Consider the following 22,266-nt stretch of genomic DNA (forward strand, 5'->3'; position numbering starts at 1 on the left):
CAGTTAGTTATAAATAAATGATCACCAAGAGCCAATCTGGGTTCACCAAAAAGAGATAATGAAAACTAAATATTGGGATGTTTCAAAAGGTTCAAGAGACATAGTTTGGGGGCAATTTAATCATTTTATTAATAAGGTCAGCAGGTTATTAATAAAATGGTCATTTGGCAGACTCACAGTTTATATACCCTTCAAAACAGTAGGTGGTCCACCACACAGCAATCAAATCTAATTGGCTAATATGATTGGAGGTGGGCTGTATTAAAATGAAGGGCTGAGTATCTCTTGGATAGGGAAAGCATCTCTATATCAGACCTCGAATAGCTTTAGACTATCAATTCAAAGAATGTATACCCCACCCAAGCCTGAGCAGAACACAATGGTCTTCCCCACCCTAGATTAAATTCCTTGCTAGGTTTTTGGTGGGGTCCGACCAGGATCAGGATGGAGTAGAAATCTCATTATCAGTAATGTCCTTCAAGAAAAACTGGACTTGGGGCAGCTAGGTGGCACAGTGGATACATCACTGGCCCTGGAAGCAGGAGGATGTGTGCTCAAATCTGGCCTCAGAAACTTGACACTTACTAGCTGTGTGACCCTGGGCAAGTCACTTAACCCCCATGGCCTCAAAGGAAAAAAAAGAAAAAGAAAGTCAGGACTTTGAAAGAAGCGGGGGAGCTCTGAATCTCAAGATACTGGTTATTAATAATCATTTCTCACAACATGTTGCCTTTTTAACAGTTACTTGATCAAAAGATCAGGGAGATATCATACATAGCTGGATTTCAGAAAGGCATATGGCAAATCTCATGATTTCCTGGTTGTCAAGATGGACAGATGTGGGCTAGATGACTGTACAGTTAGCTATCTGGAACTGTCTGAATGACTTTACCCCAAGGAGAATTAAGCAACATTCATTTGGAGGGAGATCTCTTGTAGGGTGTCCCAGTGTCTGTCCTTGGCCCTAGTCTTTTCAACTATTTAAAAAAATCAATAAGTAAATGAAGGCATAGATGATGTTGGTCAAATCTTCAGGTGACCCTGATGCCATCTTAGGATGCAGAATGATCAAACAGGAATAGTCTTGAAGTAGTGTCTCCAGCTCAGACCACCTCTTAACCACAACATTCATTTCTGGGCACCACATTTTAGGAAGGAAGCTAACAAAAGGGACTGCACTGAGAGGAGGATGACCAGGACAGTGAGTGGCCTAAAGAAGATGCCATATGAGTTTGGGTTGAGGTAATTGAGAATGTTTAGTCTGCAGGAAAAAAAAAAAAGATTTAGGGGACATGACAACTGTTTTCAGGTATTTGAAGGGCCATCATGTGGAAAAGAGATGAGACTTTTCCTGCGTGGCTGCAGAAGGCAGGATTAGGAGCCATCTGGAAATTGCAGGGGCAGACTCAGGAGATAGGGGGAAGTTCCTAACAATTATGGCCAAAAATTAAACAAGCTATATCTATCAGCAACTGCAGGGTTCTGCATCAGTGGAGGCAGTCGAGCACAGGCTGGAAGACTACTTTGTTGGCCTGTTGTTGAAGGGATTCCTGTTCATATGCATAGGACTATATAGTCTCAGAGGTCACTTCTCACTTAGATTCTGTGACTCTAGGAGATCCCTTTGCTCTCCACAAAAATAAACTCAGAGAAACATTAAATATTCTTTTGTTCAACTCCTCCCATTTTATAGATGAAGAAATGAAGACCTAAAGAGGAGACGAAACTTGCTGCAAGTTTACATAGGAGCCAGCAGGAAGTTACAGTAATGCAGGAAGGGGTGCTGGCACAGGGCCTCCCAAGAGCTCAGTTCAGCAGTAAGAGTATCGTATTTGCATAACTAATGTTTCTTCAGCTTCCTTCCCCCTTCCTCCTTCTCCTCTCCCCGGGGTCCTCCCTCCTCTAGGAACTGCTGTTTCCTCACAGGCTGCATATGGTGCAGGGGAAGAAGGGCTGGTTCAAGGACAAACCAGACCAAGATTTTTTTTTCTGGATGAAACAAGCAAAAATAGACACCAAAGAATTTGTAGGGATCACGCAAGGCAAAGGAGAACAATCTATAATACTGTTTCTTTAGTATTTTTATCTGAATACCCTCCAGCAAAATTAAAATCTAAGTCCCATGTTTTGACCATGTTCTGAACAGTGCCAAAAGACCGAAGTCACAGTATCAGAAACAATCTACGTAGACTTCAAATTTTGCAAACATTGAGGAGGAAGAATATGCAAGTTATTTTCATCACTTTTATATGTTTCAATAGCTCTGTCATCTCATCAACGCAGTTATTTCTTATGGGCAGCTAGGCGGTGTAGTGGATAGAATGCCAGGCCTGCAGTGAGGAGGACCTCAGTTCAAATCCTACCTCAGAAACTAGCTGTATGACCCTGGGCAAGTCACTTAATTCTGTTTGCCTCAGTTTTCTCATCTGCAAAATGAGCCAAAAAAACCCAAATGGGGTCATGAAAAGTCAGAAACGACTGAACAATCATTCTACTCATTCTACATGGCCCTTGTTTCAGTAATAGAATCAGTGTTAGACCTGAAAGGGCTATTAGATCTAGTCTATCCCCTTCGTTTTACAGGTAAAGAAACTGAGCTCAAGAGAGGACAGCCAGGACTCTTCGACTCCAAATAAAGCATTGCTTCCCTTGTACCTGGCTGTACATCTATAAATTCTCTGTAGGGAGTCTGAGATTCTCAGGCTCTATTTCATAAAGAACTATTCTAAATAAGCCCTGAAATCTACAGCAGGATATGATAACTCATAGAAGTCAAAGAAACTGACATAGGCTTCACTCTTTAGGAAGGACTGACATTCACTGGGAGAGATGGTTAGAGCAGGCACCCCCTTTGAGGGAAGGGAAAATTCCCAAGGGTCAGATCAGGTTTGATGGGAGAAATCTCAGGTGATATTGAGCAGAGGAGGAAGTGTAGCTTTGGTAAGAGTTAAGAACTTCAATTTAAGGTGCTTTCCTCTCTGACTCCTTGAAATCCAGAACCAGCAATGTGAAAGGCTAGCTTTGATCTTAACTGAATCTGACCCAATTCAACAGTATTTATTGATCATCTACTATGTGCAAGGAACTGCAAGAGGTGATAGAATTAAATGAAATAAAGAAGTCTTTCCCTAAGGAAGCACGCATTCTTCCAAAGTATTTACTTTAACATCAAAATTGTTCTAATTCACTATGATATTGCTTCCTTCATGTTATCCTGAGAGTATGCCATACGTTCCATTTCAATTAAAATTAATTAAGCACCTATTATGTTTAATAACTGGGAATTATGACAGTTTTGTAAAGAAAAAACAAGACATGGGGAGAGAGTGTGGTGTACTGGAAAGACAACTGGATCTGAAGTCAGAATGACCCATCACAGTTTTTCATTCCTTTGACTCACCTATTGCAGTACAAGAGAAAGAATGCTGACTTGGGAAGTAGAGGACCTGGGTTCAAGTCTTGCCAGTAACTAACTACCGGTGTAACCTTTAGCAAGTTGCTTAACCTCTCTGGGTCTCAGTTCTTCATCTGTAAAATGAGGGGGTTGCAGGGAAGAGAAGACTTGGATTCAAATTCTACCTGAACAACCCTGGGGCAAACCTCTCAACTTCCCTCAGACTCAGATTCCTTATCTATTAAAATAAAAGAGTTGGACTAGATTATCCCCAGGCTTCTTCTAGTTTCAGCTCTATGATTTTATGTACATAAATAACTGTAATGATAATTCAAATTTATATAGCTTCAGTTTAAAAAGCATTTTGCATAAATCATCAGGCTGATAATACAAATCAGATTACTGCTTACAAAAAGTCCAAAATCTGAAATGCAAAAAAAAAAAAAATTCACCTGATTTTTACAAAATTTATGCTGTAAGTTTCATTTTTCTTGTTTTGAGTATGTGATATCCATGGCCAGAGCTTTTAAAAAAATTGACTAAACAGTACTGGGTCATGTCAAATGTATGACAGTGTAGTCAAACAGGAAGGAAAATATCTTAGTCAATATACAAAAACCAGCCCTAGACTAGAAATCTGAGGACCTGAGTTCCAATACCAGTTCTGCTATTTATTAAAATCCTTCCAACTTCTAAATCTTATCATCCATTCTTCTTTGAGTGTTAAAGCCTGCTCATCGGAAACTTCTAGATTTTCATGAACTACCCTAACCACTGGACCTAATGGCTTACGACTTGTATTCACTGTAAAGTGGGAAGAAAATCTGGGGTCCTTACCCAAGCAGTCTTCTAACAGCTGTATTAATATTTTTTATCCCATAGTAAATCAAGCAGGGTTGACCTTTCTCAAATTTCTCCAGAAGCAGCCCTGAATTTTACACCTATTCCTTAAGCTAAAAAAGAGGCTAGACCACTAGGCTTGGAGTTAGAAAGGACCGGAGTTCAAATCCTGCTTTAGATGGTGATTTTGGCAAATCACTTCAGCCTCAGTTTCCTCTCCTGTAAGATGAGGAAGTTGTACTGGATGGGCTCTAAGTTCGCTTCCAACTCTGGATTGTGGAACTTTTTATACCATTTTATATCATTTTTGTAATTTCAATCAAGGACCAGGGCCTGAATTAACGATCTGCTGGAAGAAGAACCTGGACCAAGGCTTCTTTGTTCTCTAAAGTTTGCTCAGAGAGTATCTTTTCTCTGTCAACGAGGCCAGATCCGGCTGACCTAAGAACATTCTAGATGAGACCCTAATCCCGAGAGACTACCTCGCTTAATATTCTAAGGGGATATACTATGTTATGGAATGTTAATGAAACACGGAAGGCTGGGTTGTAGTTTCAACCCACCCTTGTCAACAAGCTTATTGTATTTACAAATCTATTCCATTGAGGAAAATCCTCTTCTTGTATCATGGTTAAACATACATGGGGATCATAAAAGTGATGAATATAAGTTTTCTCATTTCTTTGTTCAGACAGCCAGAGCTTGTGCTCTGACTCCTTGCACGTACAAGTAAGCTAGCTTAGCTATGCTTTAAGGGAAAATAATAAACAACATGGATTTTTCTGTCACCTAGCTTGTTTGCCTCCTTCAACCAAACTTTGGGGTTCAACAGCATCTATGACCCTGTCACTCTCTCAAAGCATTCCTGCCCCCAAAACTTGCTCCAGATTTGACACTAACCCCAGTTCCAAGCGTGGTGAGATCCCGTGGTCTGAGGCCTTCCCTGCGCCCTTTGGCCCTGAACTAGGAGAGGGCCTCATGCTTAATTTATTTCTGTTTCTGCCTGGCTAGGGTGGCCGAGGAGGCCCGGTGTGAGGCACCCAGTCAAACACCGAACATTTGCCCAGCGTTTCTTTCTGTAAGTCCCCCTCCCAGTTCGGGGAAGGCAGGGGTGTGTCATCCCACGTGCTGCTCGGACTCTGACTCCTCTGTCTGTTCTGTCCCGCCCCTGCCTAAACTCCACGCACGCGCTCTCAGCGGGCCTCGTGCTACCCGGACTGACTCGGCCCTTTCCCTTTTCCGTCTTCTGCCCCGCCCACTACTCGGCTCTACGCATGCGCCCTCGGAGACGCGGCGAGTCGCCCCTCGTGCTGCTTGGACTCTTCTCCCTTCCCTTCCTTCTCCTCTGCCCCGCCCCCGCCTCAGCCCCCACGCATGCGCTCTCTCAGGCGGGGCTGACAAGCTGTTGGTTATGGGTGGGTTCCGGGCCTGGACGGGGCGGAGAAATGGGTGGGAGAAGGCGTGTAGGGGGCGGGATTGGGGCGCCTCGGCTCAGATCGAGGGTTGGCCCGAGGGGCTGAACCCGGGAGGCGGGGGAGGGCGGGTAGTGTAGAAATCAGCTGATCCGGTCTCGTGACAGCCTCGGGCGGTGGCCACGCAGGCGCGCTGAGCGCGGTCGCCCGTAGCCGAAGCGAAGATGGCGGCCTCCAGAGCGAGCCTCTGAGAGGCAGCGGGAGAAGGAGGCGGAGGGGGCGGAGAGCGCGGCGGCCGCAGCAGTCTCCCGGCGGCTGGGAGCAGGAAGTGGCGAGGGGGCTGGGCCAGGCTGGGCCGGGGAGCTAAGCGGGCGCCTCAGCCACCCTCTGGGCGCGGCAGCGGGAGCGGCGGCGGCGGCAGCAGGAGGCGCCCGGCCGGGCAATCGAAGAGCTCGGAGCGAGGAGCGCCTCTCCGGTGCCTTGCCCAGGTAAAGCCGCTCCTTCCCTGCCGTCCGGCGGCGGGGCCCCGAGGGCGCGGCCTCGCCCTTCGCCCGGGAGGTCCGCGCGGGGCGTCCCCCGGCTGGACCCCGCTCCCGAGCGTCTCCCGGCGCTGGCAGCCTCCGTCGGGCTCCTGCAGCGGGCAGGCTGCCGCGGCTTCGGCCGAGAAGGGGGTGAAGTTTTGCACTTTCACTATCCGAGGCTTTGGGTGGGAGAAGGAAGATGAGATTCTGACCGAAGCAACTGTGGAAGATGATTCTTGCCCTGTTACTAGAGCTGCAGTGGGAAATTATCTTTTCACTTCGTATCCCCTTCTCCTGCTTGCTCTAGGGTAGGACCACCGAGCCCCTAGGGGTATCCTGTATCCTTTATGAGTTTTCGATTTCAGTCTTTAAAAAAAAAGTGATAATGTCTGGACAGGCTTTGACCGAGGTTGTTTAAAAAAAGTTTAGTGGTTTTCATTGTAATCCTGTGTCCCACTGCCTGGAGACAGTTCTTTCTCAGTCCCTACCCAGTTCATGCTTAAGGGTTTTGGTGGTCTTTGCTTTAATCCTCTCTCCAGCTTCCCCTAGACAACCGTTCCTCAGTATCTGCTCTCCGTGCTAAAGACCTTTGGGGAAATTAATGCAGCATATTTACATTGTAAAAACCAGTAAAGATTTTCAAGCGTTTCTTTAGGAGTTTCAGATTTTGTATTTTCATCTTTTTTTGTGCCTTCTCCCTTTTTTGATTCGACAAATTTGCAAGTTGGTATTCTTGTTTCAGAAAGCTGGTTTTAGGTACAAATCATAAAAATGTGAATCATGTTCATAAATAGAAAGCAGCGTAATTGGAGTAATAAAGCCTCATAGGACAAGTTCCCATCATTACTTTTTTAGCAGTTTATCCGCTGAAAATCAATTCCTTGTTTGACTCTCATGTTCAGCATACATAAACTATCTTTGTGCTTTCAAAAGATTTAGAATAGCAAAACAGGAATCAAAACATAATCTAAGCTGAATATGCTTTTACAGTCATCATGGAAGGTAGATAAGTATAGCAAATTGCCAATAAATACCTCAAGTTCGGGTTTAATGTTGGAAATTGAGCATTTTTTAACTTTAAGTGGAAAACAGGAAATAAAGGGTAATGAAGAGAGGGAAAGGAGAGTAGAAGGATGACAGAGATATAGTGATGGAGAGGAAGGCAACAGTATATTCGGAGACAATCTGGTCCAGTTCCTGGAAATTAGTGCCTTCCTTATTCAATGAGGGTAAAAAGGCAAATACTTCCCATGAGCAGAGTAAGAGTAATGCTTAATCATACAAGCTTTGAAATTGTGAAAATTGCTTCAAGTTAACAGCCTCTGATAGTGAAAACTGCTTTCATGTTATTTCTTTTAAAGAATAATCATTTTGTGAGCCTAAAAAACCCCGAAAACATAAAGTTGAGTCAGTTTTTCAGGTTGAAGGTAAGCTTAATTCCTCAGCTTCTCAAATGGGATAGTACAATTGACTCCTGAAGAGTTGTATGGATAATTTAAATTCAAAGTTGTTAAAAACTAAAGCACTTGGGGCTTTTCTCCTTCCTTTGCAACCAGTATCCCCCACCCTACTCCAGTTGCTAAAAGTGGTTGAATTGTTGATTTAGGTCTGCACATATTATCCCTGCCCTCCTGAAGGCAAATACCTGTGTGCAAACCTTCAGTACTTTCTGAGGTACTAAAAAGTAGTAAGAATCAATTGGAAGATATCTTGGTGTAGTGTAAAGTACACTGGATTTTGATTAGAAAGACCTGGGTTTGAATTCTGACTTCTCCACCTTATTGCCTTGTGTGACCTTTAGTAAGTTACCCTGGACCTTGATTTTCTAATCTGTAAAATGAACCTGGTCTAGATATCCTTTATACATTGAAATTCTGTAAGCTAAGGTGGGCAGCTAGTGGAGACAAGCAACAGCAAAAAGTTTGTACCTGCTCGTTATATTTTACCCCAAGTGTTGTTTGTAATGGTTGAAAGTGGCCAAAAGGATCTTATTTTGAGACTGAATTTGTAGTCCTAGGACCTAGGTTTGAAACTCAGTTGTGCTGATGACCAGTTGAGTGAACTCCCATAAGTCACAACCTCTTCGAGACTCATCTTCCATATTCTTGAGTATTGAACTAAATGATTTGTAAAGCCTCTTCCATCTCTAAAACTGATGTTATGATTTAAATTACAGTGAGAATCTTTTAAGGGCTGTTTAACATAGTTGTGGCCCACTTTGACTTAATTACAGTTACCTGTTTTTAAAATGGAGAGTATACTTTGTAACATGATATTTTGCTAGGGGTACTAACTTAAATATGCCCTTAAATGCTTTCAGCAGTCTGTGTACTTGAGACAACAAAGTCCATACATACTAGCATACGCTAGTAGTACAGTATTGACTTGAAACTAAAAAACCCTGTTGGTTTGGGCCCTGGGTGTGTTAGAGACTGTTTTTCTTCGTATGTGTGCCATGACTGTGATTGGTCAGGAAGAGTTGGGGAAGGCAAAACTAAGCCCCCAAAGCATTTTGAAATAATTGTTTTAACTCTGTTTCAATCTATAAGTTTAAGATTGTTAATATATTTTATTTTTAGGGCAGTTTGTTTTTTCTTTCAATTTTTGTCTTATCATTTGAAGCAGCAAAAACAAATCTTTATCCTTGGCCTTCTGTTCTATTGTTCTTCCTAAGGAGTGCTTATTTGTTTGTTTAATTTCTAGGCATGATACAAGGTCTCTTTTGGATGCTTGTCATTCTCTAACAGGTAGGCCTTTTTTTCTCCCCTTGGGGTTTTTTAACTGCAGACTTACTTGAAAAGGTTGAATTTCCCTTTAAGAGTGTGTATCAGAAAGTCAGACTAAAAGCTTATATTTTGTTGCTATCTTAAAGTATGGAAAGGGGAAACAGTAACAATTTAAACTTTTTAATTGTAAAAGGAACAATGTTTAGAGATGCTCAAAGTAAAACTTTGTTACCTGATAACCTTGTGACATTTCATTCCTTGTATTACGAGTTAGCCAAAAGAACAGTGATAGGTTAAAGTAGGGCTCCAGAAAATACATTTTGCCGGTTGGAACAAAGTGTCCTAAGTCCATCTATCTTCCTCTCCCTCTCTTTCTTCCTGCCTCTCCCTACCTCTTTCCTCTCCTTTTTCCCTTCTCTTCCTCCTCTCTCTCTCTTCTCATAAGTAAGGCTAATCTTTTTAGATTCTTGAAAGTAAACTTGTAGTTTGTATATAAAAGGTTAAAGGGCATGCTAATCTGGTACACAGTGTGCTTGTATCAAACCTGTTATGTTCTGAAGATAAAATGACAAATATAAAGACATTTTTTGAGAAAGCTTCAGTGACGTACAAATTGAATGTTTATATATGGTTAGGACCTCTTATTTTATAGAATACCTTAAGCATATTGACTTCAAATTCATGAGAGATGAGTGTTGAAGGCACTTTCAAAGTTCATAAATATTAGCACCATGAAGTGATGGGTAGTTGTTGGAAAGTAAAGACTCAATGAAACCAAACTTTGCTAATTATGAAATTCATCAGGAATTGGTACCTGATTACTTCCTGGACCTTGATCTCATTAGTATAGGCAGCTGGTGTGTAAGGAAGCTCCTACAAGTGCATGTTTGCTTAGAGTACTGAGAGCTATGCGTGTCACAGGCAACACTTGAACACAGATTTTCTGTCTTCATTCTTGGCTTTATTTCCATTGTGCTGGAGTCACTTTAACATTTCTGATGCATGGCCACAAATTTCCATTTAAAATAAGATTAGTAAAAAGGAGATCTCAAATTCTGTAGATACCACAATTTGATGATTTATTGTGTTTTGAAAACTATAAAAAGATTTTTCCTTAAAGTCTAAGCAGAAACTATAGGCAAGCACTTCACAAAGGTAATGTGCTGCAGCTTGGTGGGTAGTTATAGTATAGATATTAGCTAAAATTTTAGGAGATTGCTAACTTTTTTGCTATCTGCTTACATTTATTTCATTCTTTCAAAAATAAAAGCAACTGAAGGGAGACCAGAACAGCAGCCGGTGATATAATTTTAAGACCTTATTACAGATTCACTGAATTTTAGAGTTGTAAGGGACCTCTGTAGGCACCTAGTTCAATTCACATCTGAAAGGACTATTTAAATAAAGACCTTGAAAGAGGGGGAGCCTGTGACACTTGGTAAGGCATCCTGTTCTTTCTACTTTGGGATCATGCTAATTGCTATGGAGCTTTTCTTGCTATCAGGTCTAAATTTATTTGTGAGCATTTTTCACCATTTCTCCTGATTCTGCCTTGAGGGCCAAATAGTCTAATTCATATTTTCACATTTCTTACACTTGGCTTGTCACCAGATACTGTGACATCCAGTCATACTGACCTCCTTGTTCCCAGTACAAAATACTCCACATCCTGACTCTGGGCATTTTTAGTAGCTGTCCCCTAAACCAAGATTTCCAATCTCTCCGTCCTCATCTCTGCCTCCTGGCTTCCATGGCTTTCTACATGTCTCTGCTAAAATCTCACCTTCTGCAAGAAGTCTTTCCCAATCCTTTTTAATGCTAGAGCCTTTTCTCCAAGATGATCTCCACTTAATCATGTATATATCTTGTTTGTACATTTCTGTTGTGTCCAAATCTTTGTGACTCCATTTGGGGTTTTCCTTGGCAAAGATGTTGGAGTGGTTTGCCATTTCCTTTTCCAGCTCATTTTACAGATGAGGAAACTAAGGCAAACAGGATAAAGTGGCTTGCCTTGGGACCACAGGGCTAGTAAGTATCTGAGGCCAGATTTGATCTCAGGAAGATGAGTTTTTCTGATTCCAGGACCAGCACTTTATCCATTGTGCCGCCTGGCTGCCCTTTGTGCATAATTGTTTGCATGTTGTCTCTCTCCCATTAGACTGTCAACTTCTTGAGAGTAGGAACTGTTTTTGCCTTTCTATCCTCCACTGCTTGGTACGGTGCCTGGCACACAGTAAGTGCTAAATAAATGCTTCTTGATTTAACATGAGAGCCATTCAGATATTTGGAAAACAGTATCATGCCCTCCTAAATCTTTACTAGTCTAAATATCCCCAGTCTTTTAATTAATCTATGTATTGGATTCAAAAACCTTTCATGGTTCTGCATGCCCTCCTGTTATCAATGTCCTTAAATGTGGCACTGAGTGCTGAACTCAACATTCCAGGTATAGCCAGAGCAGAGTACAATGCAACTGTCATCCTGTCAACAAAAGCAGCCTATGTGGCAGGTGGTGTTATGTAGCTTGTATAGAATGCATAGTTCTTACTTTCATGGAAAAACTGAATGATCAGATGCAGTATTCAGAGGATAACTAATAATGTGCTCATACTGTTAATGGTTAAAGACTTATGAGGTCATAAATCCATTCTTTTAAAGAAGAGCTTTGGTCTTGTTGGTTTGTTCTTATGATGGTTTTAGTTTCCTGCATTGTAGGGTAACGTTTGGGAAGGTATGAATGCTAAATTAAATTGTAAGATTTAAAAGTGGTTCTGGACAGCCACTTCAATATCTTTAGAAGCATCTTCTTTTTATAGTTAAAGATTACAAGTTAAAAAGTTAAAAAGAAAGCAGTGGCTTAAAGTTCTCATGGCAGCATTTCACCTAGACAGTGCAAACAGCCTAATTTGTATTTTTAACCTGTATAAAAATTGACTATGCTGCTAACCACTTAACATTTTTGTTATATTTATTGAGAAAAAGAATTTCATTTTTGTTCCTAATGAACAAAGCTAATTTGAACTTTTTTTTTGGGAGGGGGAAGGCAGGGCAATTAGGGTTAAGTGACTTGCTCAAGGTCACACAGCTAGTAAGCGTGTCAAGTGTCTGAGGCCGTATTTGAACTCAGGTCCTCTTGACTCCAGGGTGAGTGCTCTACTCACTTTGCCACCTAGCTGCCCCTAATTTGAACTTTTTAAAGATTTTCAAAACCTCTTGAGCTTTTATGACAGTGTAATCTTTTAAATGTAGTTGATTTTTCATAATTTGGTCTTCTGGTTCTTCGAAATATAAGGTTTCTTTCCTAATAAAACATTTGGGAATGTAATTTCAGCGAAAAATATTTTTAAAATGTAATTGTAGCAAAAGATGGAGAGAACCTAAATATAAGTGGTTTTTTTTTTTTTTCGTTTAGAGTTAGCTCATTTATGTTGTGTATATGTGTGCCTGTGTTTTGGAGGAGGAAAAGTACAGAAATTTAGTTGTGATTGAATACTCAGAAGTGGTTAATGAAGATAAAGTGAAATTTTAGATCTTTTAAAAGAATCATGGTTTAAAAAAAGATGCTATCATTTTCCACTAGATTACTGTTATCTCAGTGTAGGAGTCACAAGGTACTTGACTCCTAATTATTATGAAAATCACTTCCTCATGAAGAATATAAGCGTAAAAAAAAGACAAGTAGTCTTGATTAAAGCTGCCTCTTTCTTTTACCTGGATATTTCAGTATAACCTGGACAATTTTAGAAGCCACGACAGAAGTAGAATAAGGGGAGTATACGTTAAATTAGGTAATTTGAATCTGGGAGATTAAATCAGGCTCATGTAATGATTACCTCTTGTTTGAAATCTTGAAAACTAAAGTTAAATGGAAAGCATCAAGAGTAAATTGGCACTGTTTGGGGAAATGTTGGTCCTAATGACCTAATGAGATTTTTTTTTAAGATTGTGAATGAGGTTTTCCTTGTTGTAAGCTTCTTCCCACCAAATAGTCATGTATCCTTTTTAAATGCTTATGTGACCACAACTGTGAAAGCTTTGTAAGTCAGTAACACTGCATTTAATCCTGAATTAATTAGTGATAAATGGAAGGAAGCTAGGTTGTACACTGAGCAGATCTGTGAATGAGACAGCCCATACAAATGTTTAGTAAACCAAATGACAAAAATTTAGATCCCAAAATTGACTTGGTAAATTATCTTCCTGTGCTCTCTCTAGCACAGTACTCTGCATGTAATTTGCATTTGATATGCTTATTGAGTTGAATGGCATTTAAATCACGGGCTGGAGAATAAAAGAATAAAATGCTATAGTTGTAACTTTACATAAGAATGGTTGAAAGGGTGTGTCACTACTTCATAAAAAGAGAAGTCAGAGGGAAAGCAATTTTGCTGAGTTGTATTTAATTATGCTATAATAATTAGAAGATGAAATTGAGATTTTTAAGTGTGCTACATTATTAGTCCCAAGCCATATCTAGTGTATGTTAGTCCTCCTGGCTGCCTGTCTTTCTGGACATTAAAATATCACTTACTATGTGGGACCACAGCTCTAGGTATATGACTTATCAGGTCTTTGGACTTGTAACCTCTGAGTTTACAGGTATGTTCAAAGGATTTTCTCTTTCTTTTGTCTTCTGTTTGGTTCTTCAGCTCTTCATGCCTTGTTATGGATAGGAATGTTATGTGAGACTACCTAGGAGGTGGGGCAGCCTCTTCTAGATTCTGCCTTATTTTGCCTGCCTTTTTTTTTTTTTTACTCAGTTTTGTAAGTCATGGTACTATATATCAATGCAAGGTGACAACCTTAAGGAGTTAATGCTGTTTTCAAAGCAAAAAACTGTCATGATATGAAGTGACTTTTAAGAAAAGTAGTTTGGAGTTCTGCTTAGCATAAATAGGTAGAGTATTTGAATATATTTTGACAAAGTGAAAAATGAATAACAACAAGTGGTCCATTTAATCTGTTTTGCTTATATTGGTGTGTGGTCTTTTTTTTTCATTCTTGACTTCACTGGATTGTATAGTTATCCTAAAGTGGGGGTGTGGGGGTGTGTGCGCGCGCACGCGTGTGTGTGTGTGTGTGTGTGTGTGTGTGTGTGTGTGTGTGTGTGTGTAGGGCCAGTATGAACTATGATAATCTACCTGTGGACCAGCTTAATTCGTTAATTTTGGAGAGGCTATAGGGTGTCCAGTTTTTAGGCTGCAGTACCTCTTGAAGGCTGAAGGGACTAAAAAGAAATCACATTCTTATTGAAATCACATTCACATATTGAAATAGTCTTGCTCAATGAAAAACATTTTGATGTATCTTTTGCCATTAATACGCCATTAATATTTGGGGCACTTAATATTGTAAGTGCATTTAAAAGACAAAACAAAAATTTTAGTGCTTTACCTTGGGTTAAAACTTGGTATAGAACATTCCAGCCTTTTCATCTATTTGTTTTGTTGATAAATAGAAATGGTCTTTAAAAGCAGCTAAATTAATCCACAGTTCCACATAGTGGCTAGTGATAACAATACTTGAAATATTCGGTACTTATAATAGTCACCTCCAGGTGTTTGTAATATATCCTCCTGAAAAATAGAAGAAAATCAAATGGAAAATTTTAAATGTGCCTTTTAGAGTAAAAACATTGACTTGTGCTGTTTTTTAATTAATTAGAATCTTGAAACCTGCATTTGTTATACCTGTACTACATTAGGTAAAATTTTATAAAGAAACATTTCATGAATCTATCCCTTATAATATTTTAAAGCACAGTGATATTTAAAAACAAACTGTAATCCTAATCCAGTTATGGTCATTTGTTTTTTTAAAGCTGAAATCTTTCCCCCACCACCAAAAGCTAAGCCAGTCAGTGGGCTAAGGATTGGCATTTTCTGTTCCTGAATTCATCTTGAAAGGCAACAGGACATAACCAACAGAAGACTGCCTTGGAATCAGGAAGACCTGGGACCAGGCTTTAAGTCTTTCTTTAGTAGAATCATAGCTATGTAAACAGTGGACAAATCAGTTCCTCTAGGTGTCCAGGCAACTCCTGAGGAGGTTAAATTATAAATGAGCATTTGATCTGACTCAGTAAAGAGTTTCTATGCTGGAAGTTTCCTAGACAGATGAAATCACAGGTCTGGACCAAATGAAAAAAAAAAAGTCGTGGTATTAAACTAACTACCATAAAACCCACTAATTTGGGGATCTATTCACATTTAAATTTTTGTCATATTAAACCAGTTAAGCACTTAGGTACAAACCTGGAGGTGGAGTGGGGGAGGGACTTAAAAGACTGGCGTAGTACCTGCTCCCATGGAGTATAGTCTAGGAGTCACAGTACAATTTTTCTTTTTAATTCTCTTTGAAACTGATAAAAGTATTTTAGCAAATTGATACTTTTCTGACAGTCTTTGTTTTTTGCCTTCTTTATCATTCCCTTTGCTCTGATACAGTTTATGCTATTCCTTGACTGCTTGCTCATATCACCTAATGATTAATGATGACCCTGCAGATTTGAGGTGTATGTAGCTAGATTCAGATGACTAGAAACAAAAGTAAATTCTATACTTGTTAGAATTCTACCTGTGTATTCTATTTATACCTTTCTTACCCAAACTATATTGAAGATTCAGTGTTACAATGTAATCTTCAACCAGTTTGGCATAAGTCAAGTCAACAAGTATTTATTAAGTACCTACTATGTGCCAGGCACTGTGCTGAGAGCTGGGAATACAAACAGAGACAAAACAGCCGCTGCTCTCAAGGAGTTCCCAGTCTCATGGGGGCAGACAACCTGCAAACTTCTCTGGATAAACAAGCTATGGACTGGGCAAATTGGAGACCACCTCTGAGGGAGGGCAGGAGCATTAAGGGGACATTGGGAATGGCTTCTTGCAGAAGGTAGGGCTTTAGCTGAGACAACCATAATATCTTAATTCACAAATTCTGTAAATCCTTATCACCATTTTAAAGGTAAGGGGAGCTCATGGCATACAAACAGTCCAGCGTTCAGCTTACATATATGCTCTGTGGATTTTTGTAATAATACAGAAGTGCCACCCTGCCCCTGTCTCCCCAAGCCCCCAGGTCTTTTATATAGAAAAGGCTACCCTGTGTGAAGACATGCCATATAAGGACATGCCAGCAGGGTGGCAGGAACTTTGTTTCCCTCTCCACTGCTATTGAGTATTTTCTTCCCGTGAATTTGTCACCAGCCCTCTTTACTCCCTAAAGATGCTACTGATCTGTTCACCCTGCCCTAACTTCTTTGTTTTCTCATCTTCCTTTAATCCTGCTTAACTCCTACTTTCAGAAGAAGCTCCCTACTCATTGTCTCAACTTATTCTGCCACTCTTCACCTTAAACTCCCTGCATTAAAATCTCTGCCTCTAATTGCTATAACTTCCCAGTACTGTTGGCCTTTTCTCCTTCCCTCTAATCAGTGGACATTCTTGTGGGAGTTGCAGAGATGAGAGACATTTCCTGCCCTCAAACAGCTTGTAGTCTCTAAAGGAATAAAGTTTCATTTGCCTTTTTAAAAAACTTTTGTCGAATTAAAATCCTTACAAAAATTGGCTTATGGTTACTAAAAAGTAAATTATCTTTTTTAGTTTGCATACAAGGATGATGCATCAATGCCTAGAAGCTGTAACTTAACTCCCAACCCCATGGGAATATGAAATCATTGTCTTAAGTCCATCTCTTCCCATCTGGTTCCCAGAGGCCCTTAATGGAGTCCCTGGCTTCTTGCCATTGCAGTGGGGGCAACTCATTTCCATTAGCCCCACTCAAAAAGAAGGTTTGGAAGGAATCTCTTCTAACCACCAAAATAGGGAAGAAAAGAATCTTTACTATCACCGCAAGGTTGCAGTTTGGTGGGGAAGAGAGATTGGGAAATCTTTTATAGGAAAGCTGTGGCACCTGTGTTCCATACTCAGGACTCATTTCCCCATAGAAAAGATGGGCAGATATAATACCATCAGTATAGACCAGTTCAGCCACATCGTGGGTTAAATAAGAGTTTATGAGTCAGCTTATAACATTGTGTCAATGAGGGAACTAGCTTACAAATGAATTTTTGGAACTCAGCTTGTTTTTAAATTGGGGTCTGCCAGTATCTTCATATTCCCTTGCCTGAATTGATTTCAGTTTATATATTCAGATATTTTCTACTTAAGTCACTTATTTCTCCTCATAATTAACTATGAATTTATTGGCTCAAACGTCATTTTAGAATTTAGATACTGCTTTTAGAAGAGATTTTTTTTTCTAATTTAAATTTGGAGTGGGAAAAAAAAAACTTATTTAAAGCATTTTCTAGAGTGTACTCTAGAGTATGGTGGTATATTCTAGTATATATACTCTAGCATAAGTATAACTCCATAACTATGTGTGTGTCTCCCAAATTGTTAAATTCTCTGGTTCCTCAGAAACGTAAATCAAATTCCTTTAGAGAGAAAAGGTTCAGATTGATTGCTTTGCTCATTATTTGTTATCATTGTATACATATGAGAAGATTCATCTAACAGTCCTTGGCTATAGTGGGCAGTACATGTGGGAATTTCAAAGATGAGACATTTCCTGCCCTCAAAAAGCTTGCAGTCTAATAAAGGAATAGAGTTTTTGTTGCCATTTAGAAAACTTTTGTGGAGTTACAACCTAATAAAGTTTGGTCAATGGTGTATTTACTTTAAAGTAAATTATCTTCTCTAAATAATTTGCATACAAGGATGATGTTTGAGATTCAGGTCCTTGTTTAAGTTTATTGGTGTAAGCAGTAAGCCACTTAAAATTGCTTTATCCTTTACCAAAACTCAGTGTATTTAAAAGTTTCAGTAACATGATGCCTAGCATAGTGCCTTGCATATTTTAGGTGCTAAATGTTTAAATTTAAAAGTGTTAGTACTTTAATGAAGATCTAAACATACATTATAAAGCCATAAGGAAATCTGTCAATTCTATTAAAAAACCCATGCTTCAGAAATGTCCTTCCTACATCTTTGTCCCGAAAACCTAGTCTGTTTCAAGGTTTTTCTTGTTTAGAATGTCTTTAGGGTCCTTTATTTCCCTGTATTAAAAGAATATAAAGGTAGTATCTTGAAATGTTTCTTATCTCCATTTTTTAGAGTACTAGAAAAATTTGACCTTGAGTCTTACTTGTTTTCCTCTGCTAGGCATTATGAGATAAAAAGTTTCTAGCAAAAGTCCATAGAGAAGAAATTGCATGGATGTCCTAGCTCTGCCGCTCTTTTAATGCCTTTGAAGTGCTCAGGGATCTAGAATAGCCCTAGAAGTTTTTTCCTTTCTTCCTTTGTACTTCTGGGTTCACACTACTCTGGTAATAGAAATCTGAAACGATTGGAGAGTTCTTCATAGGACACTGAATTTCAATTGTAGATGCCCGTGGAATTTCTGTCTTTCTTCGTTGATATGACTGATAGAGAAATAATTAAAGAGATAGTTTAAGAATAATCACTTTTGAGTACCTAAAGGAAAGAGGGTATTTTTTTTAAGCTTGATGATCAGTTTACTATGTTTCTGAGTGAAGTACGGATATAAATTCAAACCATAGAGTTAGAAGCTAACTTGACACTAGAATTTAAGGAAATTCCAGTCCAGCTTGATAATACCTCCTGGCAGAATGTCTGTTTTCAGTGTGACTCTATCCAATGTTCTCTATATCTAGACAAAAAGGAGAGGGAAATGGGGGTAGTCAGAATTGTCTGAGATGTAAGGAGATTTAGGTATGTCGTACAGCTTGTAGGAAGCATAACTCTGTTGCTATCCTATAGTACTTTAAGTTTTTTTCTTAGTCTCCTGGGGAAATTTTTTTCCCATTGGAATGTATTTGGTTTAATGGTGATATTGCCACTGAATTGAAGACTTTATAAAAATTTCTGATAGAAAGTATTTGTTTTTTTTTTAATTTGTAAATGAAGTTCTACATTTGTTATAAAAATTAGTAGAAAGTTTACTAAATCTTGTGTTTGAATGTATCTTTCAGGTCTCAGTACAAAATGAATATTATTAGGGAAAATAAAGATCTGGCCTGTTTCTATACAACAAAACATTCATGGAGAGGGAAGTAAGTATTTCCTGCTTATTTTACCTTCTGTTTTCTACTGCTTTACTTGCCTTTTTAGCATATACTGTGTAATTCAGAGTAGTCATATGCTCTCTAATGTTCTCAGAAGCAATAAGTGAGGTGTTTTCATTTTTCAGTCCTGATCTACTGAAAATATCATGACTAAATTTTGGGTGATGCTTCTCTTTACCTTAATACATATAATTCTATTTATCTTGCTGCCCACGTCTTATTAACCTTTTTGGAAGAACTGAAGAAAAGCACTATTTAAAGAGAAGTTGATGTTTGAAAAAAGGACCACTTTCTGATTGCTTACGTAGAAGCGCTGCACTTTGCTTTAACGCAGTTAATCCTTGCAATCACATTCTTATCTAACTCACTCCATCACTTATTTTGCACTGGGCATTATTGCACGTAGACACTTTTTCTCTGCGCTCAAGATTCTCTCATGTTGCGTTCTGATTTGTTGAGCTTTTGTATATATTATATAGTAGTTAAAGTCTTATAAATAAATTGACCCGAGCGCAAGGTGGTATACGTCCCTTTAGAGACTACCAAAAAGAATTTGTGAGCAAACAAAAATAGAAATGGGGACCTCTGAACTGTAAACAAGGATTCCTATAAGCCACTTATTGTCTTAGAAAACCACATAACAACATTATCTGTGTTTTATTGTATTTTTATTTATTTTGTTAAATATTTCCAAATTGTATTTTAATCTGGTGTGGGCTACACTAGAGAGTTTGGCTGTAGCAGCCCATTGGCCGCAGGTTTGACACGTCTGGTCTATGTGATGAAACTTTAGATCCTATTCTATTTGTCTTTTAATTTCTGTTCCATTTCTGACTTGGCCTGTTTAATCCTTTAATGTACCCACACTATGATCCTGGATGTCTTAACCCCATGTTTAATGGTGTTCTTTGTGAGAACATGTATTCTGAGTTCTACTTTGAGATTCCAAGGACAAATGCCCCTCCAGTAGGAAGAGAAATTCCTCCCCTTCATACCTCACCTGGTAGTAGGAGCAGGGAATCTAGTTTCAAACCACTGTTACTGACTTTTCTAATTTTGGGAAAGGACTCTGGTTGGGTACAGCCTGGGAAAAGAGCTTTGGGTGGTGGTACCAAGAACTCTAAAATAGATCAAGGGGAATATGACAGGGATTTGGGGAATAAAGCTGTCAGAGTGGGACTTCTTCCTGCTGTAAATCTTAGAGATGTTTATTAGTTCTCAACTAGTTCCTTGTTTCCCTCTTCTTTTTCTTCCTGGGGTCCCAGGAATACCCTTTCTACTACCACAGGGGAAATGTCTCTTGCTATGCCCTTTCTCATTACCCTCCCCCCCTTTTTTTTACTTGGATCTTACAGAGCAAATTAGAACTGAAAGTGAGGGAGCTGGAGTAGGTGTAGGAGTTCTGGAATGAGGCTGAAGAGAGAATATGGAGGCTAGAGGTACTGCAAGGTGAGTTTGGACGTAGGACAAGGGGAAGTGGTAGAGTAGGGGAAGCAGTAGCTTCCCGAATGTCTTCTCCCATCATCTCTTGCTACTTCCGCTGATGGTTTGTATTGGGGACAAGAAGCAGCAAGAAGTTGAGGTGAGAGTTTCTGGGTAATACCTGATGGAGAATAATGGAAAGGAGGAAATAAGAAAATTGTAAGCAAGTCAGGGAAGGAGTGAGAGTTCTTGGGGCACCCCTGGCCCTTGGCAAGGACAGCTTGATGGGTGCTCTGGAGAAGCCATTTGTTTTTGTGGGATGTACTTCTCAAAAACAAACTGCTAGTTCTAAGGATCCCTTTGTTACCTTTTTGAAACCTTTATTTTGAATTCTTTTTACTGATTAGTTTTATTGAACTCCTATTTTTATCTGCATAGTAAAACTGGCTAATTTTTTTAAACTGATTTTTTGCCTGTAATTAGAACCAATTATCTCAATTTTTCTTTAAAAAAAAAATGACCTCTTAACAAAAGTTGAGTGATATTTAAATAACTGAACACTTCCGTTATCTTGAGGAGAAGGCTACAACATTTAATTTGTGGTAGTATGCCGATGTTTTGTACTGCATGTAGTATGCTGCATTGATAGGCAAGACTAAACCTTACATGCTGCAGTTACTTTTTTTTCTACTTTTTTTTAATAGCCCTGATCCTCTGAGAATTTTAGACACTTCATGTGTAGAGTATCTAAAATTTGGAACCCAAGTATGGTAACTGTCTTGCAAAAAAAGATTTACTTGGAGAAGATTTAGTGATGTGTGTGAACTTATATAGTAAGCATGTGTACAGGCATGTGTATTGTCTATATGTACAGCTGTATAAACTATTAAAAAAGAAAAAAATGTATAGATGAAGCAAAACTGGGCCTCCCAGCCCAGAGTTTAAAGGTCTGATTCTGCAAGTACTGTTGTATCAAAAGTGCATTTTCTCCAAGTAGAAAGTATCCTGTAAGACACCTGAATGCATTGTGAAAGGCTAGCTGGCTTTTCTTGTCTTGTCTTTGAGCTCCCTACTCAAAAAGTAATGTCTGCAGTAGAGTCACTTTTGAGTAATGCTTATGTACTTCAGGTCTGTACTTTTTGCTCTTTTCTGGTGTGGTCTTAAGAGCAGGGCTTGATCTGAAGTCATTGTAGATGTCTCTGGAGCTAGCTGACTGTCCTGTTCTGACCACAGCTCCTTCTGTTATTGGTGCCTTGAGGCTATAGGCTGCCTCTCTGATATTCACCTTATCTACACAATCCTAACTGTCTAGAAACTGTTCATTTAGCATTTTATTGGGTTGTATGCCTAATACTGTTGTACTAATTTTATTTCACAATTCAGCTGTTTGATCACTAATCAAGTATGTCCTAGCATAGTCTTACTGCTGCCACTGCTGCTCTTATTACCCATTTATATAGCTTTAGGGTTTGCAAAGCCCTTTACACATTTTATCTCATTTGACCCTCACAACAACCCTGAAAGTTAGGTGTGGTTACTATCCCCATTTTATAGATTAAGAAACTGAGACAGGTGAAATGACTTGCCCAGGGTACACAACTCCTGAAGCATCTGTGGCTAGATTCAGACTTCTGACTCAAAGTCTAGCCTTCTATCTATTGCACCACCTAAAAAATTAAAACTTAATGTTAGTTTTAAAAAAGGGAGTAAATTAAAATTGAATCATAATGTGAGGTGTCAATATAGTATATTCCTTTGTAATTATTTTTAAGCCTTCAGATAAATGTTCACTGTCTTAAAGTTTCAGAGCAGTGTTAGGGATAAATATCAGCAAAGATGTACAGGTCCTTTTTGGTTATAA

General features: G+C 39.3%; 1 protein-coding gene across 2 annotated transcripts in view; it reads left to right on the forward strand.

Annotated features, from left to right (window-relative positions):
* The first annotated feature begins 5,942 nt into the window (after window positions 1-5,942).
* Window positions 5,943-22,266, forward strand: part of DNAJC13 (DnaJ heat shock protein family (Hsp40) member C13) — a 123,042-nt gene continuing 106,718 nt past the window's right edge. For both annotated transcript variants that reach the window (XM_036758915.1, XM_036758916.1), the window contains exons 1-3: window positions 5,943-6,134; window positions 8,871-8,914; window positions 18,891-18,971. In XM_036758915.1, the coding sequence (XP_036614810.1) occupies window positions 18,904-18,971 (68 nt within the window). In that variant the 5' untranslated portion in view covers window positions 5,943-6,134; window positions 8,871-8,914; window positions 18,891-18,903. The remainder of the gene's footprint in view (window positions 6,135-8,870; window positions 8,915-18,890; window positions 18,972-22,266) is intronic.

This window comes from Trichosurus vulpecula, chromosome 5, assembly GCF_011100635.1.
Source record: "Trichosurus vulpecula isolate mTriVul1 chromosome 5, mTriVul1.pri, whole genome shotgun sequence".
NCBI lineage: Eukaryota > Metazoa > Chordata > Mammalia > Diprotodontia > Phalangeridae > Trichosurus > Trichosurus vulpecula.